The sequence below is a fragment of the Schistocerca nitens genome, chromosome 8, assembly GCF_023898315.1.
Source record: "Schistocerca nitens isolate TAMUIC-IGC-003100 chromosome 8, iqSchNite1.1, whole genome shotgun sequence".
Taxonomy (NCBI): Eukaryota; Metazoa; Arthropoda; class Insecta; order Orthoptera; family Acrididae; genus Schistocerca; species Schistocerca nitens.
Genome location: NC_064621.1, coordinates 257,755,101 through 257,775,838, shown reverse-complemented (window position 1 = coordinate 257,775,838; position 20,738 = coordinate 257,755,101). Strand labels below are relative to the sequence as shown.

The 20,738-nt window shown below is 42.3% G+C and overlaps 1 protein-coding gene across 4 annotated transcripts in view; it reads right to left on the bottom strand.

Annotated features, from left to right (window-relative positions):
* Window positions 1-6,318: 6,318 nt before the first annotated feature.
* Window positions 6,319-20,738, bottom strand: part of LOC126198707 (myrosinase 1-like) — a 225,771-nt gene continuing 211,351 nt past the window's right edge. For all 4 annotated transcript variants that reach the window (XM_049935216.1, XM_049935215.1, XM_049935214.1 and 1 more), the window contains exons 9-11: window positions 18,640-18,774; window positions 18,445-18,551; window positions 6,319-6,630 (exon numbers count right to left, since the gene is read on the bottom strand). In XM_049935216.1, coding sequence (XP_049791173.1) covers window positions 6,507-6,630; window positions 18,445-18,551; window positions 18,640-18,774 — 366 coding nt within the window. In that variant the 3' untranslated portion in view covers window positions 6,319-6,506. The remainder of the gene's footprint in view (window positions 6,631-18,444; window positions 18,552-18,639; window positions 18,775-20,738) is intronic.

Below are 20,738 nucleotides of genomic sequence, written 5' to 3'. Positions count from 1 at the left end.
AATTTTTCAACATTCACATTGATATAAATCAGTGCTCATTGTTAGGAAAAGTCTTTAACTCCTTTGTGTCTAGAATGACATTTTTGTCAAGATACGAAGATTTTATTTTTGTACCTTCAGGAGACTGGCGACCATTTCCTGTTTTGTTTCTTAATGTTTTTCATTTATGAATGTTTTGTGACGGGCGCAATACCTTTCCTTGGCTCAACGGTTTAGTTTTAGTCCGCAGCTTGTGGTCTTGCAGTAGCGTTCTCGCATCCCGCGCACGGCGTCCCGGGTTCGATTCCTGGCGGGGTCAGGGATTTCCCTGCCTCGTGATGACAGGGTGTTGTGTCGTCTTATTCATCATCATCATTCATCCCCATTACGGTCGGAGGAAGGCAACGGCAAACCACCTCCGCTAGGACCTTGCCTAGTACGGCGGTGCGGGTCTCCCACATCGTCCCCTACGCTTCTCGGAGTATGAGACCTCATCATCATCTTAGCTTTACACCTGGATGAGCCGAAATGATAGTACAAATTATAAAATATCAGATCGCTTTATTACAACTTGAAATACGTAACTTTGTACAGTTGATGTCCACAGCAATGTCATGAGTATCTGTTTCTATTACAGAGCATGCAGAACAAGATAATGGTCTCTTGTCAGAGTTCTGATTCAATTGTAGCACCTCTGGCTCGGTAGAGAGACAATGTTGTCGTCTTCGACGCTGACTGCTGACTTGCGCGGATTGGCAACCCCGTCAGACTAAGTAAGCGATCTGATGCGGTGGGGTGTCGAAACTCTTCTGGGTGTAAATTCTTCATTTGTGTGGCCATAGTGTCCGTAGTTGCTTTATAATGCATAATGCATGATGCTTTACCTCAATGAAGCGAAAAGCGTCTGGTTAAAAAATCACGCATTGTTGAAGTTGCAGCGACAGCACAACAACACCATTAAGAATCTTCTGGGTGTGTCGACACCATCCCCTTTCACTCGTCTTCGCTTCTGCTTCCTGTAATTTCGTCACGAGATACCACAACACAGATGTGAAGTAAGATTATACGGTTTCTACCGCAGTTGCTAATTATGGTACTATTATTTGGTGGATAACATAAAACTATCTGAAAGGTAACCAAGGTAAGCAGCAAAGTGATAGTGAAAAGTGCTTCGACAACAGCCACATTTATTTCCGTTGGATGGATTGCCTTTGCAAGAATCTGATCAAGTGTTAGACCTTGGTTATCCAGTTCCTAAAATTAAACTCATTTGAATGTTTATTATGTGAGTAAAGTTTTAGCAAAGGACATTTGTAAAAGTGTTAGTGTCGCTTTTCTAGGTTACTCAAGTGCGTAGCTTACACATCTGTATCATTTCACAACTGCAACAAGGTTTTGTGTAATTTTGATATAGGTTTTACTTGTGTTTCGTGTGAAGCTTTGCTATTAATCCAAGATCGATCCTAATGGCGAATACGTATTTCTGGCTTTGAGCATTAGACGTGCATGGATACCATGAGAACGGAGGTTACATCTGACAACCACCTTAATCCCCGAACCGACATAATCTTTCTCCAAATACCGTGCATAATAATATACGAGATAGCTTAGGTTTAGATACTGAGCATCCTTAGCGCATCAAGTACGTTGTATATGCTTTGTTTTCAACTAAGGTTCGAAGGAATCCCTCCAGTAAATTGTATGCTTAATGAGAACCAACGTCATTGTTCACGGTAATAATATAATAGACCTGACCCTATCTGATAAGGCAATCCTAAATAGGAGTAAGATAGATACTGGCTACAGGAAAATTAAAGAGACCTTTGGAGAAAAGAGAACCACTTGTACGAATATCAAGAGCTCAGATGGAAACCAAATTCTAAGCAAAGACGGGAAAGCAGACAGGTGGAAGGAGTATGTAGAGAGCTGGCTGGTTCAAATCGCTCAGAGCACTATGGGACTTAACTACTGAGGTCATCAGTCCCCTAGAACTTAGAACCACTTGAACCTAACTAACCTAAGGACATCACACACATCCATGCCCGCGGCAGGATTCAAACCTGCGACCGTAGCGGTCACGCGGTTCCAAACTGACGCGCTTAGAACCGCACGGCCACACCGGCAGCCTATGTAGAGGGTCTATACAAGAGCGATGTACATGATGACAATATTATGGAAATGGAAGAGGATGTAGATGAAGATGAAATGGGAGATATGATACTGCGTGAAGAGTTTGACAGAGCACTGAAAGACCTGAGTCGAAACAAGGCCCCGGGAATAGACAACATTCCATTAGAACTACTGATAGCCTTGGGAGTGCCAGTCCTGACAAAAACTCTACTATCTGGGGAGCAAGATGTATGAGACAGGCGAAATACCCTCAGACTTCAAGAATAATACAATAATTCCAATCCCAAAGAAAGCAGGTGTTGACAGATGTGAAAATTACCGAACTATCAGTTTAATAAGCCACGGCTGCAAAATACTAACACAAATTCCTTACATACGAATGAAAATACTGGTAGAAGCCGACCTCGGGGAGGATCAGTTTGGATTCCTTAGAAATATTGGAACACGTGAGGCAATACTGACCATACGACTTATCTTAGAAGATAGATTAAGAAAAGGCAAACCTACGTTTCGAGCATTTGTAGACTTAGAGAAGGCTTTTGACAATGTTGACTGGAATACTCTCTTTCAAATTCTGAAGGTGGTAGGGGTAAAATACAGGGAGCGAAAGGCTATTTGCAATTTGTACAGAAACCAGATGACAGTTATAAGAGTCGAGGGACATGAAAGGAAAGCAGTGGTTGGGAAGGGAGTGAGGCAGGGTTGTAGCCTACCCCGATGTTATTCAATCTGTATATTGAGCAAACAGTAAAGGAAACAAAAGAAAAATTCGGAGTAGGTATTAAAATCCATGGAGAAGTAATAAAAATTTTGAGGTTCGCCGATGACATTGTAATTCTGTCAGGGACAGCAAAGGACTTGGAAGAGCAGTTGAATGGAACTGACAGTGCCTTGAAAGGGGGATATAAGATGAACATCAACAAAAGGAAAACGAGGATAATGGAATGTAGTCGAATCAAATCGGGTGATGCTGAGGGAATTAGATTAGGAAATGAGACACTGAAAATAAAAGTAGTAAAAGAGTTTTGCTATTTGGGGAGCAAAATAACTGATGACTGTCGAAATAGATAGGATATAAAATGTAGACTGGCAATGGCAAGGAAAGCGTTTCTGAAGAAGAGAAATTTGTTAACATTGAGTATAGATTTAAGTGTCAGGAAGTCGTTTCTGAAAGTATTTGTATGGAGTGTAGCCATGTATGGAAGTGAAACATACACGATAAATAGTTTGGACAAGAAGAGAAAGATTTCGAAATGTGGTGTTAGAGAAGAATGCTGAAGATTAGATGGGTAGATCACGTAACTAATGAGGAGGTATTGAATAAAATTGGGGAGAAGAGGAGTTTGTGGCACAACTTGACTAGAAGAAGGGATCGGTTGGTGGGACATGTTCTGAGGCATCAAGGGATCACCAATTTAGTATTGGAGGGCAGCGTGGAGGGTAAAAATCGTAGAGGCAGACCAACAGATGAATACACTGAACAGATTCAGAAGGATGTAGGTTGCAGTAGGTACTGGGAGATGAAGAAGCTTGCACAGGATAGAGTAGCATGGAGAGCTGCATCAAACCAGTCTCAGGACTGAAGATCACAACACCAACAACAACAGTTTTATCCCAAAATACTGTTGAATCAATCATTCTGTACATCAGAAACCCATCGGTAAATGATCGTGTCAGAGACTGATGCAAATATTTTCATTCACGTATCTCCTTTGATTGCTTGCTCCTTCCACTGTGTCATCCGTTGTGTCCAGTTGTTCAGTTCAAAATTTATCTAATTAACTGACTAAATAAATATTCGGGCCTTCCCACAATTATTATCAAGAGCAATCATTGAATCAAAGACAGTACCACGAGTGTTAGCCATTACAGAAACTTTAATGCCCACCATGAGGCAACTATTTCATGTACTATTCAATGAACAATGAAGTCGTATAGTCTGACACGACCTGAAAGCTGGAGTTGATATCAGAGCATCAATTGCTTCGTTCTGATAAGAAGGAGTTGTAATTTGAAAGTAACCTGAACATTTAAATGCTACACGGTATGTTTGTGATATCTGTCTAACGGAAAGGGTTCAATCAACATGGTCTTTTAAATTCATCTGTGAATAGTTTTAAGTGTCGATTTTAACGATTGCAGATTGATCTTATGGTGACTGTGGCAAAGACGATTATAAACATAAAATCCTGTATTATTCCTTACTTCCAGAAGTGTTTCTGCTGGAAAATTTATCATTTACAATGCAAAGCAGATTCGTTCTCCAAAAACTGCAAGCAGCATAGCCTTTCCTTTATGTGAATAGGTTCATTAGACATACACAGGAGCATATACCAGAATAGGTGTAATAAACAGAAAATATACTTTTTGGAAATTTCTAGCAATGGTCGACAAAGACTGGAGAAAAGTAAGCTGACTGACGCACATCTACTACCGACTGCTTTGCTTACCTTTGCTTTTAGTTGTCTCTTAAGTCAGTTGTTAGTATACTTGATACACTTTCATTTCTCCACGACGCACAAATAATACACACTAAAAGTATATCTATGAAACACAAAGGCTGCAGGTTTGAAAGCGATCATTTTCATTAAATATAATTGCATTTCGTCCCATCTGTTACTTTAGGATATAACCTTTTTTTGTCTTTTACCAAGGCACTCTGAAATGGAAACAAAATGCGCCCACAATTCCAAGATCTATGATTTCAAAAACGTGATACAAATACGCATAGAACTCTAAAAATTACAAGCAAACATCTTGCATGTTCAAAGAGCCTCTGCCGAGCCGCGTGTTGGACGTTTCAAGGAAGGGCATGCGTGCTGTCTCAAAGATGCTGTGCTGCTGCCGCAGACTCTTTGGAAGGTAGGAGACGAAATACTGGCACAAGTAAAGCTGTGAGGACGGGGCGTGAGTCGTGCTTGGGTAGCTCAGATGGTAGAGCACTTGCCCGTGAAAGGCAAAGGTCCAGAGATCGAGTCTCGGTCCAGCACACAGTTTTAATCTGCCAGGAAGTTTCGTTATGGGATTTGTTGTGCACGACTTTATACACGACGGTAACGAGAGCAGGGCTGCAGAGGGGTGCGGCAACTGTCGTTGTAGGAATGCCACCGACTTATATAGCAGCGGCAAAGGGCGTTCATAGTCCACTGCTGCTGGATGCGTGGCTCAGCGGGTGTGCACCATTGGGTCCGCTGGATATCCCATGTCTGCCATCAGCGTCTGACAGGAACGGGGAATTCCGCTGCCAACTTTGACGCCTGTGGAGTGGTATCGATACGTGAAACAAAAGGTTCATTCTTTCTACTCATTTGCATTAAGTTATATTTTTCTAGATTTGGAGCTAGCTGCAGTTCATCAAAGCAACTAGAGATTTTGTGTAAGTCATCTTGTATCCTCCTACAGTCACTCAACGCCGACACCTTCTCGTCGCCTTTTGTGTTGGTACTACCTTCTCCAAAGAGGAAGGAGAAAGAGAGGAAGGGGGAGAAATGCTTGAATGGCTAAAGACCGAGCCAACAAGACTGAATCCTTACAGGTACGTGTGCCTGAGGATCAGGGTAAATTTGACGATACTTGCAACGTATTGAGAATACTGCGGAGGTGTCGTTGGTGAGCGAATAAAACAGTGCAACCTGCAGGCTTGGCTAACATAATCATTTATGTTCAAGCATGTATTTCCCGCAGTGTTTCCATATTGATGCTCAACCTCTTCAAGTTTATATTACATAATATTAATTCGCAAAATTTTGAAAAAGAAATGTCCCTACTCTCCCTATCCACTTGTTATAGTCGTAAAAAGGCGAAATGGTTCTAAATTATTCAATGTATTTCTATTTCTGCGAAAAACTAAAGGAAACACTTGGAGAATAAAATGCGTGTGGGAATTCTCAATAGGTCGTTCATTTTCTGACTGGTTTGATCTAATCTCCCAATTTTTCTATTTTATGCTCGAAGGGAGGCTACCTTCCTACTCATTTGCATTAAGTTATTCTTTTTTAGATATGGAGCTAGCTGCAGTTCAACAAAGAAACTAGAAATTTTGTGTAGGTCATCTTGTATCCTCCTACAGTCACTCAACGCCGACAGCTTCTCGTCGCCTTTTGTGATGGTTTGGCAGCTGCTTACTACTGAATACTTCTGCCATGAATCCATCAGTGCCGCTTTCATTTGCTTTTGATACTCTTTTTTTACCAGAAAAAAAGACATTGGTCGAAGTGCAGACTTTCTTTTTAGAAATTTATTAACATAGGAAGTGCGTGGAGACATCTACATATAGTAGTTGCATACGATACATTTATTGCCTCATGTAATAGTAGTGAATTTGTCAAGTGATCCATTTAATCACTTCATTGACATAATGATGTGCAGTTCTCCTGCGGGGACCGCAGAAGCTTCTACTAGTTGTACTGGTCTGGCAGCTGCTTACTACTGAAGACTTCCGCCATGAAGCCGGCCGATTCCTTGGGCGTCCTGGTCCTGTTTGGACTATTGAAATCCACCTCGTACAGACCAAACTTAACCCTGTGTACAGAAATATGAGCATGTCAATTCAGACAAATGTCGTGATGCAGTGATACATACATGAAAAAGGGACCATCACTAACGTCGGACGAGAAAGTGAGTACATTAACAGAGAGAAGCAAGTATCATAATTGACTGTGTTGTACTGAATGACTTACAGTAACTACGAACATTATTCCACTCAGTGCCACTCTCAGATCTGCGTTTCCGTATTTTACATATTACAAGGTTAATGGCTAATAACCAGTGTTTTCAGTTAATTTCAGTGACATGTTGGGTTTCAGATTTCTTATTGTCCTGTAGCAGGCAGCTTATTAAAGTATTTTGTACCAGCACATACAGGGTGGTCCATTGATAGTGACCGGACCAAATATCTCACAAAATAAGCATCAAACGAAAATACTACAAAGTACGAAACCAGTCTAACTTGAAGGGGGAAACCAAATGGCGCTATGGTTGACCCGCTAGATGGCGCTGTCATAGGTCAAACGGATATCAACTGAGTTTCTTTTAAAATGGGAACCCCCATTTTTTATTACATATTCGTGTATTACGTAAAGAAATATGAATGTTTCAGGTGGACCACTTTTTTAGCTTTGTGATAGATGGCGTTGTAAGAGTCACAAACATATGGTTCACAATTTTAGACGTAGTAGTTTTTTCGTATGACGCTTATTTCGTGAGATATTTAGCCCGGTCACGATCAATGGACCACCCTGTAAAGTGCCACACTGAATCTCATACTATCGTTAACATATGCAGGGTTATTTATAAGATCGAGACTCTTTCTAATGACCACAAAATGTTTATATTGAGAAAAGAAAATATATGATAAGATGGGTCACATTAAGGAGGTCTGGAAACAGTAACCTTAAATTTAAAGGCCATGCCCAATATTTTACTGGACTATCGGTGTTTAATATCACGAAACACCTTATGACAACGGCATATCTGAGTACAGTATAGCTTAAATAATTTATTTATTCAATGCCTAAAACAATCCATAGTGGTATAGAGCCTCCAACCATATCATCAAAGATTCTGCCTTCTTGATATGTGGCACTGTGTACCATTAATATCACTGGTACATTATTGTAGTACTGTTACTCGTTTGACATCTATTACAAAGTGTCTGTGCTGTTGGTTTCATGTATACTGGTGAAGTTCTGAAAATAGTGGAAGTCAGTATATACCATTCACGTGTCTTACATTAAATTGATTAGTTAGTAGATAAGTGTTATTTCTTCCGTAGCTAAGAAAAAGAGAAGTTTTATATGTTGTATATACTGTGATAGTAGAATGGCTGTTGGGCACCTGAAACGCTTTGTTTACTTTTATGACCTCACTTTCATAGGTGGTCAGCGACCTAGGCATGAAAACGCAAGCCAGGTTATCTTATGAATGATGTCATAATCATCACTTCACAAGTCACATAACCTCTAAATGATGTCACATTTTCGCGAAATTAAAAAAAATGCAAGGTGGCGTTGATAGGTAAATTAATGAAATCAAAATGAATAAAATAGCGTAATTGTGCTTTGTAACACCTCACGCCCCTCTGATGTTACAGTTAAGATAATCATCATTCTCCTTGTGCACACACAGCATTAGTATATAAATATAAGCTTCACCTGTAATGTGTAAGGTGCCATCATCCAACAAATTCATATCTCTCTCTCTCTCTCTCTGTCTCTCTCCGCCGATCTTGGTAGCCGAGGGGTGTGAGGCCCCTTGTCAAGGTTCACGCTGCTACCCCCAGCGGAGGCTCGAGTCCTCCCTCGGGCACGGGTGTGTGTGCGTGTGTTGTCCTTAGCGAAAGTTAGTTTAAGTTAGTTTAATTAGTGAGTAAGCCTAGGGACCGATGACCTCAGCAGTCTGGTCCATAGGACCATACCACAAATATCCAAATTTCTCTCTCCCTCTCCCTCCCTGTCTCTCTCATTCTCTCCCTATCCCTGTCCCCCCCCCTCTCTCTCTCTCACACACACACACACACCTGAGAAAAATTTATGCACACATCTCCCGACAAGAATACTCCTGCTGGCTGCTCGAATAAGAGATCGGGCTCACGCCGTATCAGTGTTAAACAACTGGCATCCTGTGAAGTCAACAAAGAACTGTTTGTTTTCATGGCAAAGCTTCACACAACACATGATAAGAAATGCCTCTTGTTAGAGATTTCCACCCTGCAGAGAGATGCCTGTAAAAACATGTACTCTGTTATAAGGTAATCCAGAAATTGTAAGTATTATCCAAACTCATCCATTTTAGGAAAGCTTTGTTTCCTTTTCCCTGCATGATACTTTCAACTACTTATGTGGATGGATATGTAGTTTTCTGTATTTCCTTGCTGAAGAAACTTCCTGTTAGGGATTGTGGTCTGTAATTTTCCATACATTATGGGACAGTCGAGAGAGATGGCACAGCCGCGCCGAGCGGTCATGGGCGCTGCAGTCATGGACTGTGCGGCTGGTCCCGGCGGAGGTTCGAGTCCTCCCTCGGGCATGGGTGTGTGTCTTCGTCCTTAGGATAATTTAGGTTGGGTAGCGTGTAAGCTTAGGGACTGATGACCTTAGCAGTTAAGTCCCATAAGATTTCACACACATTTGAACATTTTTGATCGGCACAGTGGTTAGCTCACTGGATCCGCATTCGGCAGGACGACGGTTGAAACCCGCGTCTGGCCGTTCAGATTGAGATTTTCTGTGATTTCCCTAAACAGCTCCAGCAAATGTCAGAATAGTTCCTCTCAAAGAGCACGGCCAATTTCCTTACCCTTTCTTGATACAATCCGAGCTTGTGCTCCGTCCCTAATGACCTCGATGTTGACGGCACGTTAAAAGCAATCCGTCTTCTGCCATTATGGGATGGATACTTGAATAGCTCGATTTCTGAATATGTCATCAAGCCGGTTTGGTGTGAAGCCTTTCCCGGAAATTATATTATATTTGCTAATTGCGACAAAGCTGCTGACATATCATTCAGCTTTTTGCGGATCTATCATCTTAATATTGCTATACACACCAGACAGAAGAATCTATTATATATTATCTTTCACATCATAAGTCCCACATTAACTGGTGGATGTTTTTTGTGATTATACAAATTTACTAGCTCTTGCACCATATCGAACCAACTGACAAATGGCCAGAGCAGTTTAATGTTTAAACATTTTACCCTTATGAATTCTACTGAACTACTCCACGACTGTAGCTTTCAAGCTGAAAGCAATGAGTCCCAAGAGATTAATCTTACGTTTTGCATTAGCTCCTTGAATTGAGTATTGTAAAATTCCTTACCTAAGACTATTTGTAAATGTTTCAGGTTCCTATTAAATCTTCCGCACGTATTTCTAAGCTCATCTGCAGCCTGGCCTTAGAACAGCGTTTCATGCAAGTTTGCTATACATTACTATTAATAGGTTTTCATAGCCTGAAATTTATCAGGAAAATAGAACTAAATCTAACATATCAGCTTGATGATAATCAAGATTTGCCTTTCTGATAGCCACTTTCCTCAGATAGACTTCCTGTTCTGGGCAATGCAGTTCTTCAGCTATTTCAGTCTGCATGCTGATTGCAGTGAAGTCAGCAAGAACAACATGTTCACATTGCGCCAAAGTATCAACAACCAAATATTTCTTTATGTAATATGTTGCAAAGGAAGAGAGAAAAAAACAGACAAAAATTTCTAGACATAAATTTTGTTATGAGAAAAATAACAGTTCCTTCATTATTCAACAACACGGTTTATTCCAGTCATTCGTGTCAAGAAACATTACATTTATTTCATTACGCAACACGAATGTCCGTTCCACTGATTGTCATCGAATGGGGAATCACACACGTGACAATCGTGCCACCTCCGATCTAAAAAAGTTTTTTAACTTAGCAATAACTCGTTCATATTCATCAACACGTATTTTGATTTGGATGCCTCATTATCATGCACGTCATGTTCTGGCAACATGTCATTAACTCCACTTTCTCCAAACCCTTCACAAAAACAGGAGGCTTCAGTGGTATAAGTCAGCATAAATCATTCAGTGTCCTTTGCAGTGACATGCTGAGCCATTAACGTAACGATGGTGATTTTACATTAACCATTTTGCTGAATAACAGTAAGTTTCCGGGTGCTTAGACGAGCTATAGTTTCTTTTTTCTGCACAATATTTCTACGGCCGACCTAACCGTGCTGCAAGGTTTGCTGCTACGTATACTCGCTACCTAGACTCCAACCGGATTGTGAAATATTGTTGGCTACACGCCACCATTTACAGCTGAGTTCGTTTCCCGATGTCCACTACACTCTTTGTTGCTCTCTCTCTTTTCTATAATAGAGTGTGCACTTCTATTCAATGAAATGCAATTCCCTCAGCGTTTTTCAACTCTGATGGATGCGACAGTAAGCGAGACTTTAATAAATTGAGTGGCGGATTCAAACATTATTTAAATTGAAACCTTCATTGCTGTTTATTAGGTTTCCTGACAACTTCATTCCGAAGAATCTTTAACTATGCTGTCCCAAAAACTTGGCGTTTGCGCCACGACACTGGTCCTCACATGTTGCATTTCATGATTATATTTAAGGCTGAGCTTGGCGACAGTTAATTCGATTATTTGTTTTCGTGAGTTGTGTCGCTGATATTCCATGTCTCATCGGCTGCGCTGATACTCTGTCCAACGTAAGACATGCCACATTTTACATGGAACTCCCAGCTTTTGAAGACCAAGATTGTTTTTAATATTGGAAAGACTACTTTTTATCTTAGTTGAAGGAAGCAAAATACAATACACTGGATGCCATGTCCCCTTAGAAGTCTACCGATCATTCCGCATATTGGACCAGCGTAAGGCACATAAGTGACGTTTGGCTTCTCTTCCTCGGTCTCAGTCTCAACTTCTTTCCCAGACGTTCTTGATTTTGAGTACATCATCCGTTCATTTCGATGCTCTGCGTACCCATTCCTTCGGAACACCAGTCGTCGGCGTTGTAATGCTATAGCGAGGCTACCTGTATCTTAGTGTTTGAGATCCATAGATCAGAGTCCTCAGCACTGAATTTCTCTGTGATGGATGAGAATGGTTCAAGGGATGGACATAGGGATTAGTGTGTTTAGGTTTCCGATGTACACTGTGACCTATGGACCTGTCAGATTTTCTCTTAAATGACAAGGCGAGAAAGAGTGGCTTGCCCTCTTTATCAAGTTCTGTCTTGAATATTATGTTACGTTGGATAGAGCTTAGATGTTCCAGGAAGTCTTGAAGTTTTTCTGCTCCATGTGGCCACAGCACAAACATGTCATCCACAATAGCGATAGAAAATGTCTGATTATTCATGATTCTGTTATAGAATGTGCCTTCAAGCAACTGAATGACAAAGCGTACTCATGTATCACAGATTTAATCCTGTAAAATACCTTGTACATATGAAAATTCGTGAAATTTGCCCCAATTGCTGTGTTGGTCGTGGTAACATAGTTAACTCACCACAAAGATCGCCAGACCTTACGCCGTTAGATGTTTGTTTATGGAGCTGGACGAAGTCTAAGGCATATAAACGACAGTTGCATGCGATAGAAGAACTGCTTGCTCGCATCATGCCCACTGCTGCCTTCATTCCGGAAAGTGCAGAGGCTCTCAGGCAAGCAACATAACATGTTCTCCCAAGAGTGCGCAAATGCCTTGAAATTGTCGGTGGGATATTCGAACATTTATTGTCAACTGTACCCATCTCTATTGTGATGTGTACGATAATGCTTAGTGGTGAATGTGTTAAAAATATATATTTTTGGATTGACACTTTGTAAAACGCATGTTGTAATGTTGACTAGCTGTTGTAAATGTCTACATTTCTAAACCCAATATTGTATTGAATAATACAGAAAACAAATAACAGTGTACATAAAACGTGTACTATTCCGAAAACTATTCGGAGTAGGGCTTACGTCCACGTGAAGTTTCAAGTTCCTTTTTTTTTCTTGTGAACGTTCTGGCATAGCACTGAATACTGGACAATCGTCCTGAAACACCCCGAATAGGCAGAATTTAGTGTCAATATTACCAGCTCACTGTCACAGCAGGTTGGAGCTCAACATAATGGAAGTATAAGAAGTGGTCCGCCAAGCTTTTATGAATGTGTATCTTATCTTGTCTTCTGGGATAACAAACCCTCACGGCTGCTTCTTGTTCGCGGGGGAATTAGGCAGCAGCAATCAATTTTAATTGGAGAGTTGTAATTATTACTACAATACCAGTCAATGTATGTAGGTTACAGATGTAGAAGTGATACACGAATCTGAGGCTGTATTTCCGATTCCCTGAATGTGCATGTGCTGAGCCACTACTGCATTAGAATTTGTATTTCCTGTTCCTTGAATGTGTAAGCCCTGGGGCCAAAGTGAAGCTGCAGTATCTAAGGTGGGTGCCCACATGATCTGGTCGAGCCCTTCTTCACAGCCGCTCCTCTAATAACGCACACGATAATGCATTATAATTCTAGACATTTGCAAGTCGTATCCAATATGTATGATACGTTCCCTCCATTATGATGCAGTGTCTTGTACCAAAAGAGCATCTAACAAGGGAACCTCCCCATCGCACCCCCCTCAGATTTAGTTATAAGTTGGCACAGTGGATAGGCCTTGAAAAACTGAACACAGGTCAATCGAGAAAGCAGGAAGACGTTGTGTGGAACTATGAAAAAAAAGCAAAGTATACAAACTGAGTAGTCCATGCGCAAGATAAGCAATATCAAGGACAATTATAGCTCAGGAGTGCCGTGGTCTCGTGGTTAGCGTCAGCACCTTCGGAACGAGAGGTCATTGGTTCAAGCCTTCCCTCAAGTGAAAATTTTAATTTCTTTATTTTCGCAAAGTTATGATCTGTCCGTTCGTTCATTGACGTCTCTGTTCACTGTAATAAGTTTAGCGTTTGTGTTTTGCGACCACACCGCAAAACCGTGCGATTAGTAGACGAAAGGACGTGCCTCTCCAATGGGAACGGAAAACATTTGATCACAAGGTCATAAATCAACCGATTCCTCCACAGGAAAACACGTCTGATATATTCTATACGACACTGGTGACGGCATGTGCTTCACATGACAGGAATATGTTGTCGACCCACCTAACTTGTACACTTGGCGAATGGCTAAAAAGATTCTTCTACCTTGCCCGATTTAGGTTTTCTTGTGGATGTGATAATCACTCCCAAAAGAGTGATGAAAACATAAGAGTTTGTCACATAAACTGCAACAAATGAATGCAACAGTTTCACAGTCGTATAGTTTTCCCTGTGCTCTGTCAAAACATATGTTTTTAACGTTTTCAAATTTTTCCGTATGTAGACCGTCAAATCCTGCATATGTCCAAGCAACTCTGAACATGTCCTGGAATTTTGGAGAGCGAAGTTAATTATGTGTGAGTGCCTGAACTTTGATAATTGTCTGAAAACAAAAAATTAAACTTCTCACCGGAGGGTAGACTTCAACCAAGGACCTCTCGTTCCGCACGTGCTCACGCTGCCACGGGACCACGGCGCTCCTGAGCTATATTTGTCCTGTGCCTATCTTGCACATGGACTACAGTTTGTATATTTTGCTTTTTTTTTCATAGTTCCACACAACTTCTTCCTGCTTTCTCGATTGACGTGTGTTCAGTTTTTCAAGGCCTATCCACTGTGCCAACTTATAACTAAATCTGAGGGGGGTGTGATGGGGAGGTTCCCTTGCAAGAAGGGTCCAACCTGAAGGGGATTATAAGTTTCGCAGCCACTTTTAGTTTTAAGTGAAAAGTAAGAACGGAATAGTGAACTCGCTTAGATCGTAGGATTAGGATACCACAGCTGATAAGGAGACAGCAGGAGAGGTGAACACTATCTGAGATCGGTGAGGGCATGTCTCCTACTATAGATGGACAATGATAAAATAGAGCATCCTGAGCTGGCCGCTGTGGCCGAGCGGTTCTAGGCGCTTCGGTCTGGAACCGCGCGACCGCTACGGTCGCAGGTTAGAATCCTGCCTCGGGCATAAATGTGTGTGATGTCCTTAAGTTAGTTAGGTTTCAGTAGTTCTAAGTTGTATGGGACTGACGACCTCAGATGTTAAGTCCCATAGTGCGCAGAGCCATTTGAACCAGAGCATCCTGACAGCAGTGATGCAGTCTTCGTCATAAGAAATCTGCTGTTGTCGTCCTTTGCGCGGAATCTAGTTCTGAAGATCACGGTTTTTGGTAGAACAATAACCTAAACGGTGGCAGTACTAATAAATAAGAATCATCAGATACTTCAACCGCAGTGTTACTCAATGGATATTTAACGTTCCTTAAAGTGGAGATACTGTACGGATTGAAGGTATATTACACACATGGAAAGAGAAGAAGGATAATAAGGATTTAATGTTTGTTGATGACGGAGTCATTACAAAAGGAAAAGAAGCTCCGCCTGTGGTAGGATAGGAAGGCCAGTGTACGTGGCCTCCTGAAAGGAATCATCCCGGCGCTTGGCTTAAACAGCTCAGGGAAGCTACTCGTAGCCTAAATATTCATGGCTAGACGGAGACCATAACTGCTCTTCTAAGGAATGCGAACCAAGCGTAGTAACAACAGCGCCGTTTCGATCTTTAATAGCGCTATGGAATGTTGTAATCCGAAGAAATAAAAAGAGTAGTCCATTTGGTAATGAAAGTATGTGGAGGGAAAAAAAGAAGAAGTTGCAATGGGTACCGAATAACTGAGATTGGACCCTGAATCAATGGGAAAGTGTCGCGTAGTCAGATGAAGCATTTTCTTGCTATAAATGGACAATGATTCGTGTCTTGGCAGTCTGTCATCCAGGCGAGCTTCTGCTCCAAAAAATTCACCACGCCATGGGTGCAGGACGGTTGGGGCAGTATTATAGTACGGAGGGCAATTACCTGGTCTCACATGACACTTGTGGTAGTAACTGAAGGCACCATGACAGTTGTGGACTACATGAATATTATTGAGAACTACCTGCATCCTTAGCTGATGGCGACGGCATCTTTCAGCTGGCTAACTGTCCGCCTTAGAAAGCCAAAATCGTGCTACAGAGGTTTGAGACGCATAATGGCTCACTCAAGTTGATGTCTCGGCCACTAAATTAGCCTGATATGAACCGGATGGAACACATCTGCGACCTTGACGGGTGCCAACTCCACGTCTACAAATCGCCAGCACCTGGGTTACAGGAGTTGCGTATCCTTTGCCTAGACGTCAGGTGTCACATACATTTATACTCCGCAATCCACCCAACGGTGTGTGGCGGAGGGCACTTTACGTGCCACTGTCATTGCCTCCCTTTCCTGTTCCAGTTGCGTATGGTTCGAGAGAAGAATGACTGCCGGAAAGCCTCCGTGCGAGCTCGAATCTCTCTAATTTTACATTCGTCATCTCCACGGGAGGTACAAGTAGAGGGAAGCAATATATTCGATACCTCATCCAGAAACGCACCCTCTCGAAACCTGGACAGCAAGCTACACCGCGATGCAGAGCGTCTCTCTTGTAGAGTCTGCCACTTGAGTTTGCTAAACATCTCCGTAACGCTATCACGCTTACCAAATAACCCTGTGACGAAACGCGCCGCTCTTCTTTGGATCTTCTCTATCTCCTCTATCAGCCCGACCTGGTACGGATCCTACACTGATGAGCAATACTCAAGTATAGGTCGAACGAGTGTTTTGTAAGCCACCTCCTTTGTTGATGGACTACATTTCCTAAGGACTATCCCAATGAATCTCAACCTGGCACCCGCCTTACCAACAATTAATTTTATATGATCATTCCACATCAAATCGTTCCGTACGCATACTCCCAGATATGTTACAGAAGTAACTGCTACCATGTTTGTTCCGCAATCATATAATCATACAATAAAGGATCCTTGTTTCTATGTATTCGCAATACATCAACATTTTATGTTAAGGGTCAGTTGCCACTCCCTGCACCAAGTGCCTATCCGCTGCAGATCTTCCTGCATTTCGCTGCAATTTTCTAATGCTGCAACTTCTCTGTATACTACAGCATCATCCGCGAAAAGCCGCATGGAACTTCCAATACTATCTACTAGGTTATTTATATATATTGTGAATAGCAATGATCCCATTACACTCCCCTGTGGCACGCCAGAGGTTACTTTAACGTATGTAGACGTCTCTCCATTGAGAACAACATGCTGTGTTCCGTTTGCTAGAAACTGTTCAATCCAGCTACACAGCTGGTCTGATATACCGTAGGCTCTTACTTTGTTTATCAGGCGGAACTATATCGAACGCCTTCCGGAAGTCAAGGAAAATGGCATCTACCTGGGAGCCTGTATCTAATATTTTCTGGGTCTCATGAACAAATAAAACGAGGTGGGTCTCACTCTATCGCTGTTTCTGGAGTCCATGTTGATTCCTACAGAGTAGATTCTGGGTTTCCAGAAATGACATGATACGCGAGAAAAAACATGTTCTAAAATTCTACAACAGATCGATGTCAGAGATATAGGTCTATAGTTTTGCGCATCTGCTCGACGACCCTTCTTGAAAACTGGGACTACCTGTGCTCTTTTCCAATAATTTGGAACCTTCCGTTCCTCTACAGACTTGCGGTGCACGGCTGTTAGAAGGGGGGGGGGGGGGGGGCAAGTTCTTTCGCGTACTCTGTGTAGAATCGAATTGGTATCCCGTCAGGTCCAGTGGACTTCCTCTGTTGAGTGATTTCAGTTGCTTTCCTATTCCTTGGACAGTTATTTCGATGTCAGCTATTTTTTCGTTTGTCCGAGGGAACCTGAGACTGTGAGACTGAACCATAAGGTATTTAAGACGCTTGATCCTCTCGAATGAGAGCGAATTCAGTCTGAGCGGTGTTTCTGGACGTATCGTCACGTGTGAGAGTTGGGGACACATAATGCACCGAGGAACATTGCTGAACATGATCGTTTTCTTCGTCCACGCGTTAAGGTGTGGGGAGGCGTAACGTTTTATGAGTTACTGACCTCCAAATCTTCTAACACGGTACGCTAACGTGTCAACATTATGGTGACACTTTACTCCTTCCTCATGAGCGACTTTTCAGCAATGCATTGGGCCCTAGCTTCATTTTTGTGGATGGCAGTGACTGCTTCATCGATGGGAGCAGGTGGAGGACCTCTTAGAATGAGAGGAAATTCGGCGAGTGGACAAGCTTGCCCGCTTCCCCCCAACTTGTATCCGATCGAGCACGTTTGTGATGCGTTGAGGAGATTTCTTGCAGAATGTCCGTGGTGATCTTTCGCCCTCTTAAAAAAGATGTCCCGCCTTTTGCTATGTCCTTGGGACCATTATATATCGCGGTTACTTCACTGTTGTTGTATGTATGGTCAAAGGTTTATCGAAATATGTCACTTGGTAGTGACACACCATGAAACAGTTATCATCATCCAGAAGTTATGCACACCAGTATGTATATGATATTGCTCAATCGTCCTAATACACATAAAGAGTTTTTTTAGCTATTAGGCATACTAAAATCGATTTTTACACCTGAAAATGCGTATGAAATTTGTTGATTAATGAATCCACTGACACATGGCAGTTTATACGATCATGTTGAGCAGATTCCAGACCAGACCTCCTTCTCTCCTCCCTGCGTTTTAAATTCTCCATCAAGTCCCGGTAATGTGTGAAACAATTTTGTAAATATGGTAGAAAAGTCAGCTTGACATTATGTTGTATTAGACTCTATGAATGGCTCAGTGGCTTATTGATAAGTGAATATATCCACTTTTTACCCAAATTATTTCATTTAACGCGTGAAAAAAGACAGTTACTCACGTGAACCCCGAGTTCCATTCCAGGTTGTCCATGAGACTCCACGCTGTGTATCCGATAACCGGAACACCGTCAGTCTGTATCGCCTCCAGCACAGCTCCGAGGTATGCCTAGAAATAAGAGAGCGCATTCTTGGTAATGGTATGCCTTTAGAAAGATAAAAATTGTTTTCATATCTGTGTGCAAATTTCTACTTACAGTAAAATATTCGATGCGATCAGTATCGTTCAGTCCTCCAGAATTCGAGTAACCGTTCTCTGAAATGATGATGGGGTATCCAGGATACTGATTGGCAACCCAGTTCAGTTGATTCCGCAGTCCCCAAGGATGGCGCTGAAAGTTAAGATATGAATTACAGACGTTATTTCTGTCTCTACGATTTTCTTAAAAATGGATGTGCAGCTATAATATTTACTTTTTAGGAAGTTTCATTCCTATGCTAGTTGGCCAGTTCGTACACTGTATTAATACATCTTTCTCTTTTCATTCCTCCGACTTCTCTATTACACTGCATACTGTGCTTGTACTCAGGGGGGATTTCTCAAACTAAAAGAGTTACTCATATACTAACAAAATGAGACCTGGGCAGCGTTAGTCCTTAGTCGTTACACATCCCCCCTACAGTCCCCATCTCCCCATGAGATTTCCAAATGTTTGGAGTCCTGGAGAAGATTTTCACTGCTGTCGATTTCCTTCTGACGAAGAGGTGCTCTCCTGAGTACAACCACGACTTTTCCTTGGAGGCACTGACCATCTTGACTCAGAATGCGATAAATGCATTGACAGTTATAGCGATTACTTTTGAAATAGCGAAGAGTTTACTTATTTGTTTTCCATCTGTCTCGATTGGACGACAAATTGTTTGGACAAGAAGAGAATAGAAGCTTTCGAAATGTGGTGCTACAGAAGAATGCTGAAGATTAGATGGGTAGATCACTTAACTAATGAGGAGGTATTGAATAGGATTGGGGAGAAGAGGAGTTTGTGGCACAACTTGACTAGAAGAAGGGATCGGTTGGTAGGACATGTTCTGAGGCATCAGGGGATCACAAATTTAGTATTGGAGGGCAGCGTGGAGAGCAAAAATCGTAGAGGGAGACCAAGAGATGAATACACTAAGCAGATTCGAAAGGATGTAGGTTGCAGTAGGTACTGGGAGATGAAGCAGCTTCCACAGGATAGAGTAGCATGGATAGCTGCATCAAACCAGTCTCAGGACTGAAGACCGCAACAACACAACTGTATCGTTTTCATTCAACTGCCCATTACATTCTAACCTGAAATATCAGCATCCACAAAGATATTGTGGTTAAATGCACATGAGGTAAATTTTGATTTATACAGCAACAGGGGTACAAAAATCAATATCCATTGACAATGTACGTTCAGACACACATCAAAAAAAGTTTTGCATCAGCCCGGTTCCCAGAACTCCTGAAGATAGACGTTGACTGTGGATATTGTATCACAGACATACGCCCTTTCACTGTTCACGGATGTCACTAAACCCGCCCAAATATGTAAGCAACCATGTATGAGCAGCACCTATTAGATGGAGGGGGTACGACAGCCGATCAGTTCCAGACATTCTACCAAGAAGGAGGTACATGGCTCGTGTTGTCTGTAGTTCAACCATGCCTAAAAGGTCAATATCGCGGTTCTATCGTGTCCGCATTGTTACTTTACGCCAGGAAGGGCTCTTGACAAGGGAAGAGTCCAGTCGTCTCGGAGTGAACCAAAGCGATGTTGTCCAGAAATGGAGGAACTGTCGATGACATGCCGCACTCAGCCCACCCTAGGGCTACTACTGCAGTGTATTACTGCTACCTACAGATTATGACTCAGGGCAACACTGACAGCAATGCCACTGTGTTGAACAATGCTTTTAGTACAGCCACAAGTCGTCATGTTAGGACTCAAACTGTGCGCAATATGCTGCATGATGCGCAACTTCACTCCCGACGTACATGGCGAGGTCCAACCACGCACCACACAGCGCGACACAGACGGGCCCAACAACCTGCCGAATGGACCGCTCAGGATTGGCATCACGTTTCCTTCAACGGTGAGTGTCGCATATGCCTTCAGCCAGACAATCATCGGAGACGTGTTTGGAGGCAACCCGGACAGGCTGAGCGCCTTAGACACACAGTCCAGCGAGTGCAGCAAGGTGGAGGTTGCCTGTTGTTTTGGGGTGGCATTATGTGGGCCCGACGTACGCCGCTGGGGGTTGTCGAAGGCGCCGTAACGGCTGTATGATACGTGAATGCCATCCTCCGACCGATAGTGCAACCATA